Below are 17,605 nucleotides of genomic sequence, written 5' to 3' on the forward strand. Positions count from 1 at the left end.
GAAGAAACCAGGAATAACCCAGCTGCAAGTGCTAGTGCCATTGTTATCAGGCCTAGGGCCGATGAGCAGGGCAGGCCTGAGATGTCGTCTGAGGACACCAGGAGGTGGTTGCCGCCTTGAACCCAAGGGAAGACAAGATCTAAATTTTGAGAGTTAGATCCGGTAGAGAGGGTTCTATAATTGTTGAAGCGGGTGACAAGAGTAGCGCCAACAAAATTCTGAACAGTAAAGCCATTTCGTCAGCGGGCCTCACGTCAAGAAAACCTGTGGGCAGGAAGCCGAAGTTACTTATCTATGACATCCCAAACGAGGATGGCAATGTGCAATGTAGGGTGTCTACTACATTCTGGAAAAAAAATTCATGGACAATTCCCGTACATTTAAGGACACTTTGTCGTAACCTTTGTCGGTGTGATTACCAAATAATTTTCCTAATTTTTCAAAATGTATTAATCTTGTTCTTCACGGTAATTGTACCAGAGAGAAAAGTAAATAATAATAGACAAGAGCCAAATTTCAAAATATAAATTTTTTGAAAGTAAATAAACATATACTTTAGGTAAAGCTTTTATAGTGTAACAGAGAAACGCAATAATTTTGTCTCCTGCGATAGCGACAAAATACTGAATATCTCCATCGGTCACGGAAACATAGCTTATCTGATCCAGGCAGATTAATTTGGTATGATTCGCCCTGGCACAACTTAGGTTCTCGACTACTTTTGAAAAAATAAGAATCTTTAATGCATATATTGTAACTCAGTTCTTGGTACGAAATCGGTATGGTAAGCGGCTACCAGTAAGCACAGAGTAACATTATTGTCTTTTCATTTGCAAAGTTAATATCGACACATAGCAATCATTAGTTTATCTTAGGGTCAATTACATTGTCTTAGTATATTTTACAGCTCTTTCAAAGAATCAAAATACCCAGGCCTAGACCTAATTATTTAGGAGGGCCTATAAACTGAGTAACAAACAATGAGGTTATAATAGCAGCAAAGTCACTATCATCATTCTAGTTCATAAGATTTAGATTGCTTAAAGCATCCAGCACAATGAATAAATATGGGAAACAAAAAACATTGAAACCTGAACAGCCAACAATATAAGACAAAGATACAGAAAATGCAATGACATAATTTGAAACCAAGTAGGCCTACGTAACGATAAAAAATGTATGCAAACAACAATGTTTGTGGTTTTGTCAATTGAAAGATAAAATATCCATAAAAAAGGGTTTCAATTACAAAATAAGACTGTAGATTAGTTAGATGTTTAATATGAAACCATTAACAGTTTTATGGCACTAGGCAATAGCCGGCAGCAAATTGAATCTTCGAGCCAAATTTAGAAATAAAAGTGATACAACTTGTATGAGCTAGCTACTGAGTCAACAGTTCTTGGAAGTACTTGACTTGACACTTGATTGTCGTGATAAAATATTAATGGGTTTAAGACTGCTAATGGGTTTTTTATTGCATAATTACTCTAGTAATAAATTATGAAAATGTAAACAAACATCTAATAAACCTTTTATGTGCTCCTAACCAACTAAATCGATAAAATTATGGCCCATTAAAAATTTAAGGACATAGTCTGGCATTTAAGGACAATTCCCGTACATTTCATGGCCAGTAAAAAATTAAGTACAATTCCCGGTTTTCCCGGTTGGTAGACACCCTGAATGTGGAAGGAGTCCTCAACGTTTTTCACCAGAATGTGGTTGGCATCGAATGGGAGCAGTTCAGAGAAGTTTTTGAAATTGTCAAAAAGCTCAAGTCCAGCAGGGAAGGTAAGGAGAATTGGGTCGTAGAGCTCAGCGTCCCCTGCTTCAGGGCACTGGCAGGGAAAGACAGGCTATTTGTGGGGTTTGAGTCTTGCCGAGTAAAGGAATACACGGAGGCAACCCGGTGCTACAAGTGCCAGAGTTATGGACATGTAGCAAAATACTGTACCGTGTCAGCCCCAACTTGCAGTCACTGTGCTGAGGGACATGAGTATAGAGAGTGCCCTAACAAGGGTCTGAGCCCGACATGTGCGCCCTGCAAGAGGGCAAAGCGTCCACACGACCATAGTATTACAGCAATGCTTTTCCCGCTTACGTGAGAGCTCTGGAGGAGAGCAGAAGAAGGACCGAGTATGGAAACTAATCCTGCATCCCCTGAGCCCGGTCAACCACTCATCAGATTGACCCTCAGTCCTGAAGTTGTTGAAGAGGCGTATTCCATCTCTTGGGCCCCCTGTAGGTGCAAATTTTGCTCGAGCTGTCATCAAAGGCCGGGCCCGCTCATAAAACATCATCGAGCAATGCACAGAGATAGACCGATCTCGTTTAAATGTTCAGGATGCCAGAGGATATTTTAATGGGCCACATGCGGCTGCATATCATACTCCTTCCTCAATGCTCTGGAGAGGCCCCAACACGGAAACCATTTCCCTGCCATTTGTGCGAGGCCCAGTTTGATTCGGAGCCGAGGCCAGCACATCCGTCACAGACATCCTGACGTCCGCTTCCAGCATCACGAGGATGGGGCATTGGATGTCAGGGGACCTGGAAGAGGTCAACGTGGGGGCTGTTTGGGGCAAGGATGAAGTGAACATTCTAATCCAGAACAAACATCTGATAAGGGGTGTCAGATACACCGCCAATTTCTCTGACCTACTTCCCTTGAAGACTCCAGCCCAAATTAAATAAAAGCCAAATTATGCCAAATTGTGGCTGCTCTTGTCCAGTGGAATCCTGGTTAAGCATGAAGGAGGAGTTTCCGCTTATGGAGAAGAAGCTGACATTGAGGAGGCGAATGTTCAGCCACAGAGGGTCGAGGAAATTATGGAAAAAGTTCTTGAGACAGTTACAGATGTTCCAGGTGGCCCAACGGAGGATGTGGCAGAGTGCGGTAACATCTGGGACATGAGGGCTCATGCCTTGGAGCGTGCTAACAGACCTACAGGCGGTGGTAGGACTAGGAAGAAAGGTCCTGTGTCTAGAAAGAGGAGGGAGTATGCTGAGGCGCAAGAGCTATTCAAAAGCGACCCAGCCAGATTGGCGGGGATGGTCAGAGCCGGGAATATTAATTTTGGTCACCAACAACGTGAAGTTGACCCACCAAAATATGCACTTGAAAAGGTATATACGGAACTCTGGGGCAGAGAACATAGGGCTCTACCTGAAGATGTGGCACTGGAGGGAGACATATTTTTGTTGAAGCCCGTGTCGGCCTCTGAGATAAAGAGACGTCTAAAAAAATGAAGCCGAAGGGGGCTCCGGGTCCTGACGGGCTAAGGAAGGAGAATCTGGCTGTATTCCCGGGGATTCACCAGGTACTGGCGGGAATTTTCAACATTACCGGTATCCTAATATCAGGATACTACCCAAAGAGTTGGTTGGCAAATACCACTTCGGTAATACCTAAGGAGGGCAAGGACCTGATGTTGGCTGGGAGCTGGAGGCCAATCACCATTGGCAACATCTTGGCCAGGCTTTTCAGTGGGGTTATCGAGGACAAATTAAGAGAAAAAGTGGAGTTGGATGTTAGACAGAGAGGCTTTGTCAAAGGGAACGGATGCTTTGCGAACACAAGGTTCTTGGATGAACTCATTTGGAGGGGGAAGCGTTCCAGCTTGGCGGCTGCCGTTCTTGACGTGTCAAAGGCTTTCGATTCCGTCCCCCATTGGGCCATCAGAAGAGCTCTCATCCGGGCTGGGGCCCCGCCTGCAATTGTAAGAACTGTCACCGGGATGTACGCCGGTTCCGGACCTTTAACTTGTGATACGTAGCTGACCTTTAAGAGTATATGCTTGCGTAACGCACGAAACACGGTTAGCACATAAATCCAACTGTTAAAATTTCTAACACAAGAAAATTCAGAGAGTACAGCTAGTATTGCACAATGGACAATTCAATGTCAGTCAACCAGCAACTGCATCACCTTGCCTACATAAAAATATTGTAATATTAAGGACATTAATAAACTAGACATTCCATCCCCATATTGAATTTTGTAGCCAGATTTTTTTAAGTTTATTATTTTAGTTAGTAAAAATAAGTCTCGGTTACTAAGCCTTTTTAACTAATGATGTAGCCTATTTTGTCAGACTCAGCAGAGTAATTTAATCATGTTCTTTAAGAAGGCCTACTACATGGAAAAATATAAGAAGTTGGAATTTGAACAACAATATATAACTTGGTTATTACTAGTAAATACAACCAAAGTAACCAACAAAAGTGGGCTTCTTGACTTTCTTGTAAATTTTGAAGGTCTTTTTCCGTATCTAGTTAATTTTGGTGACACTGATCACTAGTGTCAACAAAATTTTGTTCCCATTATTTTAGGGTTAATTTTGTGATTTTTGCTTTACTGTTCAGTTATATAACTAGGGGACGAGTTATTGTTTATAATTACATCCTTTTATTTGGTTAATTGAGTTTTTAAATAGCTGAAGTAACAAGAAACAAATTGTTACAAAACACGACCTCTACAGTACACCGGACAGAACTAACAGCAAAATTATTGTCCTCAGCTGATCCATAAGGATGAGAAATCTAGGGAGCATGTTTAGCCTATCTAGTTATACATCAATGGTTTATGGATGATACAACCTAATATTCTTGCGGTACACGATTTTTGGCCTATGTGTGTATGCATTTTTGAGTAAATGTTTAGCTTGCAAACAGTGTTTATTAATTGTGAATAAGTGTATAATTTTTGTGAATATTCCATGTCTTCTGACTCATGTTAAGCCGGGTTTTCCTAGGCGCGGAAGTAGAGAGCGGAGAGGGGAACGCGGAGAGCGGTCTCCGCGGCTAGGAAAACCCAGCTTTATGTGTATTTATAGTTCAATATATTTGCTTGTTGTTAAGTAGGCCTACTGATTAATACAGTCTTTGTCTTGTTAGTATTATTTTTCAAATCCCTAAATTCTTTGTGTGATTATTATTACCACACAAATAATGTTGACACAATTTGTGAATAATATTGCACTTTAATTTGAACTCTGTTATAACACTTATTGACACTTCTACAGTATGTGTATTGTATCGAATACAATATCATGCGAGAAAATCAAGTCTGGCCAGATCAAAGAAGTCTGGCCTAATGAAAAAGAGGTTGCCTCAGCAGAAGTGACATCACCCGCCGACCTGGACGGTGCTGCTTTTAAATCACACAACTGACACCAATTATCAAATTCATTATAACTTATTGTTGTTTGTTTTGTAGGATATACGTTCAGTGCAATTGAGTAATTTTCTTCCTGGTTTTATTTCTTCCCCTATTCTTTTGCTTTTTCAATTTGAATTTTCTTTGGCGTTTTGTTTTCCTCTATTTTTTATCACAACTATAACCGAGATATGTTGTGTGTGGCAGAGAGTGAGAGTTGGTTATGAGTGAAACAGGGCCGGTTCTAGGAATTTTTCAGAGTTAAGCGAACACCCGAATCAGCGCCACATAGAATTCCCCCCACCTGAAAATAACAACCCTATTTGTGAAATTTTTTGGGAATAACTTTTAGGTTAGAAGAATACTTGCAATCAAAGACTGTTTTCAACTACTGTTTTTTATTCATAGAAATTTAACATTTTTACTCTTTTACTCATCTAGGCCTACAAATTAGCAAAACCCAAAGTTAACAATTTATTTCTAAATGTGAAATCAATTTTTACAGGATAACTTGGATACGATATAAGTTTTTATAAAGCCTATTACAATGAAAAACAGATAGGTCGATGACAAGAGAGGAATTAACCAGTTAAAAATTAACTCTCCTAGTTTTGATCTGCTCTAGGAGGGGGGAGAGTGATCAAGGGAATAAGGGAGGGGGGAGTTTCTTGTTGTGACAAGTGGCGCTGCGCTCTTATCTCGAGCATAAGTCATGAAATGATACCCGCAGGCACCGCCGCGCTGTAGGCCTACGCTGCAGAGCGTCAGTTCACTACAAATCGAAACTGCAAATCAATGTCTTGATTCCTTGAATGTAAGTGCTGTACAAGTATTAAAGTGCTGTATAGGCCTACAAACAGGATAAATGCCTTTGGTGTGGTGCTTTGGACACTTGAACTCTGAGCGAAAAAATATAAAATTAAGTTGTTCACTTGTCAGTAAAGTTGTTTCCAATTTTGTCTTCTGAAACAAAGTTGTGTCCCGTTGGCGCCACCTTTTCGTGGCGCCATATGCGACCGCTTAGTTCGCGTATGGGTTAAACCGGCCCTGGAGTGATAAACAGTACCGGTAGGGCAAAACGATATTTTGAACTAAATTATATAAATTATAAAATTAAACGGGTACAGTTTCTTAACTGGGCTATGCTAATATCGATTGAAACTATCGATTCAATTAGTAAACCTTCATGCGATTTTTTCACCATCAGCAAGTTTGGTTGGTTAGGTTGGGTTTTTTTTTTTTTTTTTGTCCTGAGGACGCTAGGCACGAGCCTGGGATTGTTTTTCACATTACTTCAGGGCTGCACTTTACTTGACGTCCTACACTCATTCGATTGTTTTTTTCGATTCAATATTTTCATTCGATTGTTTCATTCGATATATCGTTTGGTTAGTTATATTAGGTTAACCTTACCTAACTAACCAAACGATATATCGAATGAAGCAATCGATTAATCGATATATCGATCGATATTTTCATTCGAATGAGTGTAGGACGTCAAGTAAAGTGCAGCCTACTTCAGGCTAGACCTAGGGGTTGCGGCATTATCACTTAGATAAAATCCATTGGTGACTTGGCGGGGATCGAACCCGGGACCTCAGGGACCGAAGTCCCACGCTCTAACCACGCCAGCTCGCTCCCCGGTTAGGTTGGGTTATGATAGTTTAATTTTATAATAGAAATATTTAAAAATATTGTTTATTTTTCATTATGGTGTGGGTAGCCTCCGGATTGCGAATAATAACTATGATAGTGGTTTAAATACCTTATTCATGCAATCCAATTGTTGTCTCCACAACTAGTTTCAACCTGCTAGGAGGTCATCATCAGGTGAGTACAAGGATGAATTACTTACTTCCTTGAAGTGCGCAGAAAATGCGCGTGATGCTTGACCAGCTGTTTACCCTACAGTCTAGACGCAACTTCCGCATTCTCAACACGGGTCCGCTTGTCGAGTTCAATGTTTTTATCGGCCGTGTATGTGTGCGCACTATGTGTTTATTATTCGTTGTGTGTTTGTGTAAATGTAAAAAAACTGTTACTGACGACCTTCATATGAAGTAATTCATCCTTGTACTCACCTGATGATGACCTCCTAGCAGGTTGAAACTAGTTGTGGAGACAACAATTGGATTGCATGAATAAGGTATTTAAACCACTATCATAGTTATTGTTTATTAATCAATATTTTAAATTCGATAAGTTTCAATCGATATTAGCATAGCCCAGTTAAGAAACTGTACCCAATTAGACTGTCATAACCTAACCTAGCCAACCAAACTTGCTGATAGGCCCAATGAAAAAAATCAAATTACGGTTTAGGCCTACTAATTGAATTGATAGTTATAGTTTCAATCAATATTAGCATAGCCCAGCTAAGAAACTGTACCCAACATAGAGATTAGACCTATACTGAAAGGATAAAGCCTAATATATTATGAAAGGGAAAAAGTACTTAGCCTAGATTAGGGAGATTACGTATTAGAATTATGTTACAGTAACTTAGGCTTACCCTACCTGTTCAACAGAAAAAAACAGTTAATTAGAAAGGAAGCAAGAGGGTAAATTTAAATTGAAAGATAACCTCAACTAGTCAACTAAGCCTATATCTATGCCTAATTAATTGCCTATTCAATTTCGAGGAGAATGTGAATTCCTAATAATACAACAGACAATACTTTTATACAGTCGGTCAGCGATGGTAGTGATGGGAGTGCAGTGGAGTGAGTGAAGTGAAATCACGTCACTGATATATTTCACTGATATTTGAAAATCACCGTGGTAACTGATACGTCAAGGCGTCTAGTATCAGTGATTAACGGTGACGGTTTCTTTTGACTGTGACTGAGACTGTGACTGTACCGACTGTGACTGGCAACTGGACTGGAACGTTGGAACCCTAGTTGGAACCTGGAACAGCTGGATCTGCCGCTGCGGTCTGCGACTGCGCTAATGTTTCATGATGCGGCTGTATTGCCGCGCCACTGTAGTAGCGGAAGACAGAAAGCGTTTCCTACCGTGGGATTCTATTTGAATTTGAACGAACGCGCTTTGAATGAGACATTTCTCGAAAACTATTTAAGATATCTTTATTAAACTTGGTATACGGTTTCCATTGTCTGTGGTCTCAGTCTCAGCAGTCAGCATATATAGGGGTGTTGCGATTCTATCGATATCAGTACTTTTATTGCGATACTGCTGGTATCGTATCGGTATCGGTTGTTCCGATATTTACTTGGTATCGATACCAAGTAGAGGCCAGTATCGTATCGTAAGTATCGGAACGTAATTTCTGACAAATCTGAGTAAAATGGCCAGGCTCGTGCCTTCTGAGCGGTTATTTTCCAAGGCTGGAGCAACAATGCCTCAAATTATTAAATTACGATTCACTATTCATTTATAGAACTTTACATAACTATAAGTAAAACCATTGACTATATATACTTACAGTACTGTAGGTATGTATAGTCAATGATAAAACTTAAGGGTTCGGTTGCAGAGTTTTTTTTATTAAAAGTTAATGTTAGCAACGTTGTGTTAGGCAAATATTATGTAACCATGGACTATTTAACACCAAATAAACTAAAAAGATGGTACTTAAAGCTATTTAACTAAATCTTTTTTTTTCAATTTAGGCTGATGGTAAACACAAAATTGGACCTGTGTGTCACATTACATCCAGGGTATTCTTCGTGGCAAGAAGCTTGACTTGGATGCGGTGTAGGCCATAAAGAATCTAAATGCCAGAAACGGTGAGAGCCCTAAAGGGCTTAGAGGAGGTCACGTGTTGGCCTGACTTGAAGTAATGTGACAAACAATTGGTCTGTCCAACAGAGTAGAGGGGGTTTTTTAGTGAGTAGTCTGTGATAAATTCAGGAGTCTCACACTACAGGCTGGCTACATGTGTGCGTAAAAGCATTTTCCCTCCTCTCCCTAAATAAAATATCTTGAGCAAATTCGGTAATGAAAAAAGCTGATAAAATATTCATGTGCTTTATGGTAAAAATGGACAAGACACTTGGCCATAGGCTATTGGAGGCGTTTCTTCCAGAATATAAATTATATATTTTTTAATATAGTAAATTTCTCGGTTCTAATCAAACTTTACGTAGTCTGCTGACAAATAACTAGTTTTTTCAGTCTTCCAAACTCTACAACAATTCTAGTATCGAGATCAGCTTGACATTCTGGTCCCCCGTCCACATAAGTTTATTCGATTTTGATTTACAATTAATTATTACAAATTACAATACTTGAAAACAATATAATTTGCTGTAAAAATATTGTCAAACTGCTTTCACAGATGCACTGCCCGTAATAAACTGATAAAAATAGACGGGTCTTTGTTTCATACATTTGTATGCAAGATAACATTGCATTTTTTCTTGTTTACAAGTATTTTTTACTAGTTTGATCGTCTCCTGCATTGTTGTAGCAACATCCGTGTCCATATTCTGCGGTCTCGGCGTACTGATACTGTCCCGATCGGGACATGGGACAGTCCTGATTTTGGTTCTTTATGCGTGCTTATGCCCGTATTTAAGTACAGCCACCTTCAACTCCAGTCCGCGGCATTTGAAGTAGCAACATCGCAAGTAGGGTTGTAACAGCTGATTTGTTTGGACGCAGCTAATGGTAGATTGTGTATTTTTTAAGATCACGAAAGCTTGATTGCTGGGCTATGAAAATATTAATTCCACTTTAAAAGTACAAAAATTGATTTTCAATTTAACCTATTGTTTTTGTTTTCAATTCTATATGTTTTATTTTCAATCTTTCGATAAATTTATGTTCATAAATTTTAATTTTTAACGAATAATATGCGAAATAATGAGCTGGGGCCACCTGTCTGCTATGTTATCTTATGGGACGTCTGGCACTTGACAACACCACTTGCGACGTTGTCAATTCTACCAGGCCGCGGCCTGTAGTTAAAGGTGGCCGTATTTAAGCCTACTGTATGTTCATCCCGGATGAGGGGGGGGGGCATGTCCCGATTTTTTTCTAACCTAAGATGGCAACCGTGCGCACTACGGGTTCGTTCCAATGTATCAGAAACAGCTACCCGCTACAACTTGTGTGTGTGACGTTTCTCAACCGTTAAAGTCAAAGCAGCTGGAGCCTTTACTTGGTATTCGTTTACTCGACATTTCTACAAACTACAAACCGGCTTCTAAAAACTGACGTTCCTGCTAGTGCGCGTGCGCGGCCGTTCTATATCCAGATGCTCCTTGCTGGTTTTTTGTTCCTATTCTGCTTTTCTGTTTGGTCTGCTTCTGCTTTCTTTCTGCTATCTTGCTACTGTAATAATAAATATAAAATTGCTCTTGCTATTTACCTTTCTGAAATCTGATTCTGTTGGTTCTGATCTGAGTATTTTTTATTGAATTCAATGAATTCTACAACTCTCGCCCATTTTGATACCAATTTGAATTAATTCTTCCAAGTGTTCTAACTTACCGTTCTATTGTCCGATTAATAAGCAAAATGGTTGTAATTTCAATCGTAAAAACCGAGGAATTTAAAGATTTAACAGGGTAAGTAAGTCTTCCAGCAGTGTTTGTTTACAGTAGGTTATGAATATGTACGGTACTTATGGGGCTGCACTTTACTTTAGGTCCTACACTCATTCGAATGTAAATATCGCATATTCGATTGTTTCGTTCGATTTTTAGTTTGGTTAGTTAGGTTAGGTTAACCTTACCTTTAACTAACCAAACTATACATCGAATGAAACAATCGATATATCGATCGATATTTTCATTCGAATGAGTGTAGGCAGGGCCGCGTTAAGGGTCAGTGGCGCCCTGGGCAAACCCCCAAAAGCAGCGCCCCCTAACTATAAAGGTTTTGACCACAGCAGTGTAGGGAGGGGAAGAGGGAAGGGGGTTGACTCATCAGTTCGCCGAAATTCACAGCAGGTGAGTTGGGGGTTGGGGTGAGTGCAATGAACTTGACAGTAGTTGCTATGCGAATGCATCTTTCCCTGCACCAATAGCTTAATGCACTACGCAGTGATTTTATTATTTTTCGGTATGCAGTTCAGTGTGCAGTTCATTGCATTACACACGTATTGAATGAGACTAAGGGAGTTTGTTTTTCTGTGGTTCTTCTATAGGCCTATGCATATATATATATTTATACATTAGCGTGTTTTTTACCAGTTTTGTTTCGGGAGGGAGTTTTCAATTCCGTATCAGTGGAAATACTGGTTAATACATTTCACTTTATCTTTAAAACTGCTTCTTGAGTTTGTTTTATTCCAGCCAACCATACTTGCGGCTCTCGGCTCCACTAGGTTTTTTATGCATTTTTCACTGTTTATAGGCCTACTTACTTGTATCAACACTTCTATTTATTTATTACTGGTTTTCTAACTGCAGTGTGAGTGTCAACACTGACTAGTGACTGTCATAGTTTAGGTTGTGTTGTGACTGATTTGACGACTGTGCAGCAGACACAACACAACCTACTGACTACTGAGGGAGGAGTACTGTACTACTGTACTGGACTGGCGCCGCGCGGGCTCCTAGTCCCACCCCTATCCCCACAAGTCACAACTACCAACTACCGCGCCAGTTGGTAGTTGTGACTTGTGGGGATAGGGGTGGGACTGGGAGAGAGAGGAGGGGCACATCAACCATAGGCCTGTAGACTACAGTTGGCCTACGTGCTATTCTGTAATTTGCTGACGTCACCCAAATTGCAAAAAAATCAGCTGATGTATTTCCATATAAGTATATATTTGTTTTGATTTGATTGTTATTGTTTTTATAATTTTTCTCAATGGTAAAATGGTGTTTGCAATCTGAGTGACGTCAGCATATGACGGGAATAGCACACCTATATGTATTTCCTTCCACCATGCAGGCCTCCCTCTCCCTGCCTCTGATAGTATAGTGAGTGTGCCCGGTTCACACTGCTGCCTGCCTTTCCCTGACTACACGAGGTATATAACCTGTAGGTCGAGTATTTTCAATTTTGTTGTATTTATTTACTTTTTCAATAAGAGAAAATCACTTAATTAAAAATTGAAATCACCCATTTTATTTTTGAAATCCCGGCTGATAAAACCCTATTTTTCCTAGTGCGGGCGGTGGTTCAGAGCGCCCCTCAGGCGCCCCCCAACCACCGGCGCCCCTGGGCATATGCCCAGTCTGCCCGTTTATAAAAGTGGGCCTGAGTGTAGGACCTAAAGTAAAGTGCAGCCCTTTATGGCACTGTATTAAGAATTATGGTAAGTTTACCCTTACGACATATACGTTTTCTTTAGAAAATGAAATCCGGTGTCAGTTTAACCTTTTTGTTTATCTTGATAGGCTATCGCTCCATTAAGTTATAACATAATGGAAGAGAGTATATGAGAGCCGATTTAACCTTATCACTTGACTCTTAAGTAGGCTGTTACCAATTTGACAAATATTAATCAGTGGTCAAAAAATCATTGTCTTAGGTTAAATACTGAGAAGTGTTCAGTAATACATTTCAGAAATTGCTTGAGAAACACTCTTTTAAGCCACCGAAATAATGTAAATATACTTTTGGAAAATGATTTATTGAAGGTTACTGAGGCTGTTAAAGTCCTTGGGCTTACGATTGATACAGAATTAAAATTTTCAAAGCAAGTAAAAACAATCATACAAAGGGTCATTTCTTAACTGAGAATGTTAAATAGATTTAGGCATATATTAGCTGAGAATGTAAAATTACAAATGGTTAGATCTCTGGTTTGCCAATAATAAATTATGCTTTGCCTGCCTTTGGGTTTTCTTTGTCAGCTGAAAATTTGAATATCTTGGACCGCTTGCAAAATATAATGCTTTGTATATGATCTAATAAAATTTGATCACATAGGCCTATCACATACGAGAAAGGAAAGTGAAATGTTACCAGTGCAGGTTTTTTGCGTCCTTGAAACTGTTGCCATCTTACTATAATATTATAAATCTGAAAGTTTGTGTGTGTGTTTGTGTGTGTGTGTGTTGCTCAATCCCGCATAAACTACTGGACGGATTGGGCTGAAATTTGGCATGATGATAGCTCACATTCCCGATTAACATTAAAGCATATTCTTATCTCAAAAATCCTTTCGGGCTCTGCCCCAGTGGCGTTGTAGTTCCCCATGTTAATCTTATGATTTTTCATATTTAAAAGGAATTAATTCATTTTAACAGCTGTTTCAATCAAACAAGTTGGTTCTGTTCTATGATGTTCAATAACATAAAAGTTACAAAGATTACCAACAGAGTGCAGCACTATAATTTTTTTTATTTATTTATGACAACAGCCAATTTCCAACCAAAAGGTGAGTGAGCGTAGCGAACGAACTTCAACCTGGAGGCGAGTTAGCGTAGCGAACGAGCTAACCTGAAGGCAAGTGAGCGCAGCGAACGAGCTCCAACTTAAAGGTGAGAGAGCGTAGCGAACGAACTTCAACCAGGACGTGAATGAGCCATGCGAATACTTATGAAGTTAAACGGGGCAAAGCCTGCGGGTACAGCTAGTAGTACATAAAGTGGTCAAAACCAACAGACCCTCCTACCTCAAAGATAAACTAACCACTTGAAAAGAAGTACGAGATAGGTGCACAAGACAGGATAGCCTACTGCATTTGCCTCGTGTAAACTTTGAATGTAGTAAGAAGGGGTTTTCTTTTTTCGGCCCTCAGGAATACAATTCCTTACCTGAAAGAATTAAAAACTTAAGTTATAAGGCTTTCAGACAAGAAACAAAAAAACTGTATTTGTAAATATAGGCTAGTTGTATTAGTTTTAGTTAAATGATTTGTTCTCTTTTATTATTGTATTGCAGACTTTGTACCTGACTTGAGCTGTTTTGAAAAGCAGTGTATTTTTGTACTGAAAACCGCTTCAAATAAAAGACGTTTCTATTCTATTCTATTCTAATTACATGATTAATCATTCTGCTTATTTTTGTCACGGTCAGAGCCTAACTAGTGTTAATTGGTTGAACATTATGCTTAGGGAGTAGAGTGCGTGCTCATATTCATGAAGCGGCAAAATTATATGAGGGTTTTCGAATTAAATGATTGGTGTAGGGTGTTGGGAATAGGGGCGTTCCAGAGCCTACCTGCGGACATTTTTATCAGCTATGGAGCTGTGGACGGCTGAACACCATGCGTTTGTTGAGGAAGTGTTTCTTTTTTCAAGTAAGTGAGTAATTCATGTGTAGCTGTTCAGCGGAAGTTCCGTAGGTGTTTCAATGTGGGTCCAAGAGGACAAGTCCCAACTTGAAACACCATTTTGCCGTGGAAGGGTATCTTCAGAGTTACGGGTACCAGGTCAGCATTGAAACAAAATCAACAAGGTCAGCTCGGACGCCAGAGAACGTTGAGAGAGTGAGAGAAGCTGTGGAAGCCAGTCCACGGCGTCCTGCAGATAAACAAGCTGCAGCTCTGCACTTTCATCCATACAAAATGGTTATCGTGCAACATTTGAAGCCTGGCGGTTATGCAAAGTGCAAAGAATTTTCAGGTTGGCTGAGTCACATTGCATTTGGGGGACATTGCAAGGTCAGCCCGCTCCCCGGATCTCAGCATTTGTGATTTCTTTCTTGTGAGGACTGCTGAAATCAAAGAGCTAACATAAACGATCCCACAAATTGAATGAACTGAAGGAAGCCGTAGGCCAAGAAATAGTCACCTCTCTTCTGCAATGTTAGGGAAATTGTTTGACAATTTCAGTGCAAGATTGAAAGATTGCATGGTCCAAGATTTCCAAGGCGGCATGAGAGTTTTTAACGCTAAATGCTAGAATCTAAATCTGCTATAATTTATTGTATTTATTTGTTCTAACTGGCCGCACTGCTTGAAAAGCGGCCAGTCAATTTCCAAACACTGTCAATGTATGTAATAAGTTTGTACCAGTACTCAATTGAAATAAATTCATTTATTCACATTGTCATCATTTGAAAGGTAGGATTTTGAAATCTTAAAACAGATCAAATTCACCCTTTTTTTTAGTTATTTTTATAAATCTTCATAAATATCAATCTGTAATATACCTACAGTGAAACACTTTGTATCACTTTAAACAATTGAGTTGTTTACATTTTAAAACCGTCCGATCTTTTTGCTGCTCACTGTATATGTAGTAAGCATCTGCATCAATCCTGTGTTCACCAATACCACAAACTATAGAGTAACGTTAGTCTAATCTATAGTCTGTGCCGATGCATTGTTCATGAAATTTTGAGCTTAATAACTTGTTTCATGTTTTTAGTGGAGAAAATCTAGCTGTTGTTCATTTTTATGCTGACTGGGCAGAGCAATGCAAAGATATGAATGATGTGATGGTTGAACTTTCAAATAATCCAGAACTGAAGGTAATGTTTCATTTATCCTAACATTTTTATGAGGCACTTACAGGCCATTCTGAAATTAAGGGGAATTTTTTTGTCCCTCAATGTTTTCTAAAAAAAAAAAATAATAATTTATATAAACTTGATATTTTTTTTATAAATAAAGTAAGAGTGAATTTATTTGTTATTTATTATTAATGTTTAATTAATGTTAAACTTATGTTAAATTAATGTTATTTTTTATTATTAATTTAACCCTTTCAGTGCTAGGCTAATAATTTGTATTTCGTAAGACTTTTTTGTTTGCCTTTCAATTCCATTATCTGTTGTTGAATTTTAACTGTAATGTTGTCACTATTTTATTAATTAGGTTAATTTTGAATAATAAGAAAATATATAACAAAGATAAATCCCGGTATTTGTAGTAAACATTAAATAAAACTTAGTTTTTGTTGTAATTTTTCTGGTTTTCCTATAAATTTTCATGTTCTGATAGCATTGTTTGAAACCAAAATCTCATAAAATCAAAAGACATGTAGTTTACAATGTAATATTGAATTTAACTTCGATTTAGTTGGACGAGGTTATCGTAATATAGTCATTTTAGGGAAAATGATGTTTTGCAGCAAAGTCTCAGGAACACATTTATGATCACTGTTGTGTTTCAACTGAAAAATACCATCTAAATAGTCCGAGACTAACTAGTGCTGCTACCTAGTAACGCATTGAACAACCATCTGTAGCGCTATCTGTTCGCTAACTGTTGGCAAGCTGGATGTTGTCTGCAGAATGTAAACAATAGCAGTTTCAGTCTGTGTTATTAAAGAAACAGCTGATCTTAGTCAGTGACACAAATCATTTCACTCCATTCTATACTCACTATCAAATCCTTAAATTATATAATAAACAAGATACAAGAGAATGTACAACCTATTTTATTCAACCATTTTAACTGAATGAAAAATATATAAACACAAACATAAACATTAAAAACAATAACATAAATCATGTGTGTTAAGTCATATGTTGATGACAACTCCTTATTAATCCTCCCCCTCAAATTTACTAGGCCGAATGTGGTTAATGTGCCTTCTCCAAACCTGTCCATTGTCCATCTCGATTTGATAATGCACCAATCCTTCTCTCCTTCTTACGTTTCCAAATTTCCACTTTCCGTCTTTTCCAAAATTGCGCACCTGAACCCTGTCCCCCACCCGAAACTCTCTTTTGATTTTAGTACATCCGTCGGGCATTTCTGTGTGATCTTGTGGTCTCTTCATAAGATCCAGCCTTGTCCTTATTCGTCTCCCAAACATAAGTTCATATGCCGAGGACCCTGTAGCATTTGTGGCATTCCTTAGTGACATTAGGATGTGAGTCAAGCCCAGGAATGTTCGTAGCTCTGACACATTTGACGGTTTTGGTGATTTTAAGATTGCTTCCACTTTGTTCTTGTTCTTGTGTAGACCATTTTGATCTATAGTATGTCCAAGGTAATCGATTTGTGTTTGAAAAAACTTACATTTGTCTTTATTTAGTTTGAGGTTGTGTCTCCTTATGACTTTCAAAACACTTTCTAGCCTTGTTAGGGCCTCAGACTCAGTCGAACCTTGAATAATAATATCGTCAAAAAAACACTGAACGCCATCAATTCCAGAAAGTATTTTGTCCATAAACCCTTGCCATAGAGCCGGAGCAGTCTTGATTCCGAACATGAGTCGATTTACCTTATATTGTCCTTTATGTGTACTGATTGTTTGTAGTAGCGCACTTTCTTGGTCCATTGCCATGTGTAAATAAGCGTTACTAATGTCTAGTGTACAAAAGTACTTACCACCACTCATTTTTGCAAAAATGTCCTCAATACGTGGAATAGGGTATTTGATGTCCTTAATTTGTTTATTTAAAGTCACTTTGAAATCTGCACAGATTCTGACCTTGCCACTGGGTTTTACGACTGGAACGATTGGAGTTCCCCAATCACTTTGTTCAACCTTCGAGATGATTCCTATTTTTTTCCAATCTGTCCAGTTCTTCTTCAACTTTAGGTCTTAAAGCATATGGCACTAAACGAGGTTTCATGTAAACCGTTTTGGCATCTTCAAGTAGTTGTATATGACCTTC

General features: G+C 38.8%; 2 protein-coding genes across 3 annotated transcripts in view; one reads left to right on the forward strand and one right to left on the reverse strand.

The window, feature by feature from the left end:
- LOC128986317 (tRNA-uridine aminocarboxypropyltransferase 1) overlaps nucleotides 1–7,806 on the reverse strand; it is a 31,656-nt gene extending 23,850 nt beyond the window's left edge. Inside the window, exon 1 of the mRNA XM_054406635.1 lies at nucleotides 7,679–7,806. The gene's annotated coding sequence lies outside the window, so the exon portion shown is untranslated. The remainder of the gene's footprint in view (nucleotides 1–7,678) is intronic.
- A 2,609-nt stretch (nucleotides 7,807–10,415) lies between these two features.
- The window catches only part of LOC128985591 (glutaredoxin-3-like), a 45,048-nt gene continuing 37,858 nt past the window's right edge, over nucleotides 10,416–17,605 (forward strand). Inside the window, exons 1-2 of one of the 2 annotated variants that reach the window (XM_054405212.1) lie at nucleotides 10,416–10,698; nucleotides 15,403–15,505. In XM_054405212.1, coding sequence (XP_054261187.1) covers nucleotides 10,649–10,698; nucleotides 15,403–15,505 — 153 coding nt within the window. In that variant the 5' untranslated portion in view covers nucleotides 10,416–10,648. The remainder of the gene's footprint in view (nucleotides 10,699–15,402; nucleotides 15,506–17,605) is intronic. The other variant, XM_054405211.1, reaches the window with a different exon arrangement.

The sequence above is a fragment of the Macrosteles quadrilineatus genome, unplaced genomic scaffold, assembly GCF_028750875.1.
Source record: "Macrosteles quadrilineatus isolate MER2022 unplaced genomic scaffold, UCM_ALF_1.0 Scaffold_2__2_contigs__length_208266976, whole genome shotgun sequence".
In the NCBI taxonomy this organism is placed as follows: domain Eukaryota; kingdom Metazoa; phylum Arthropoda; class Insecta; order Hemiptera; family Cicadellidae; genus Macrosteles; species Macrosteles quadrilineatus.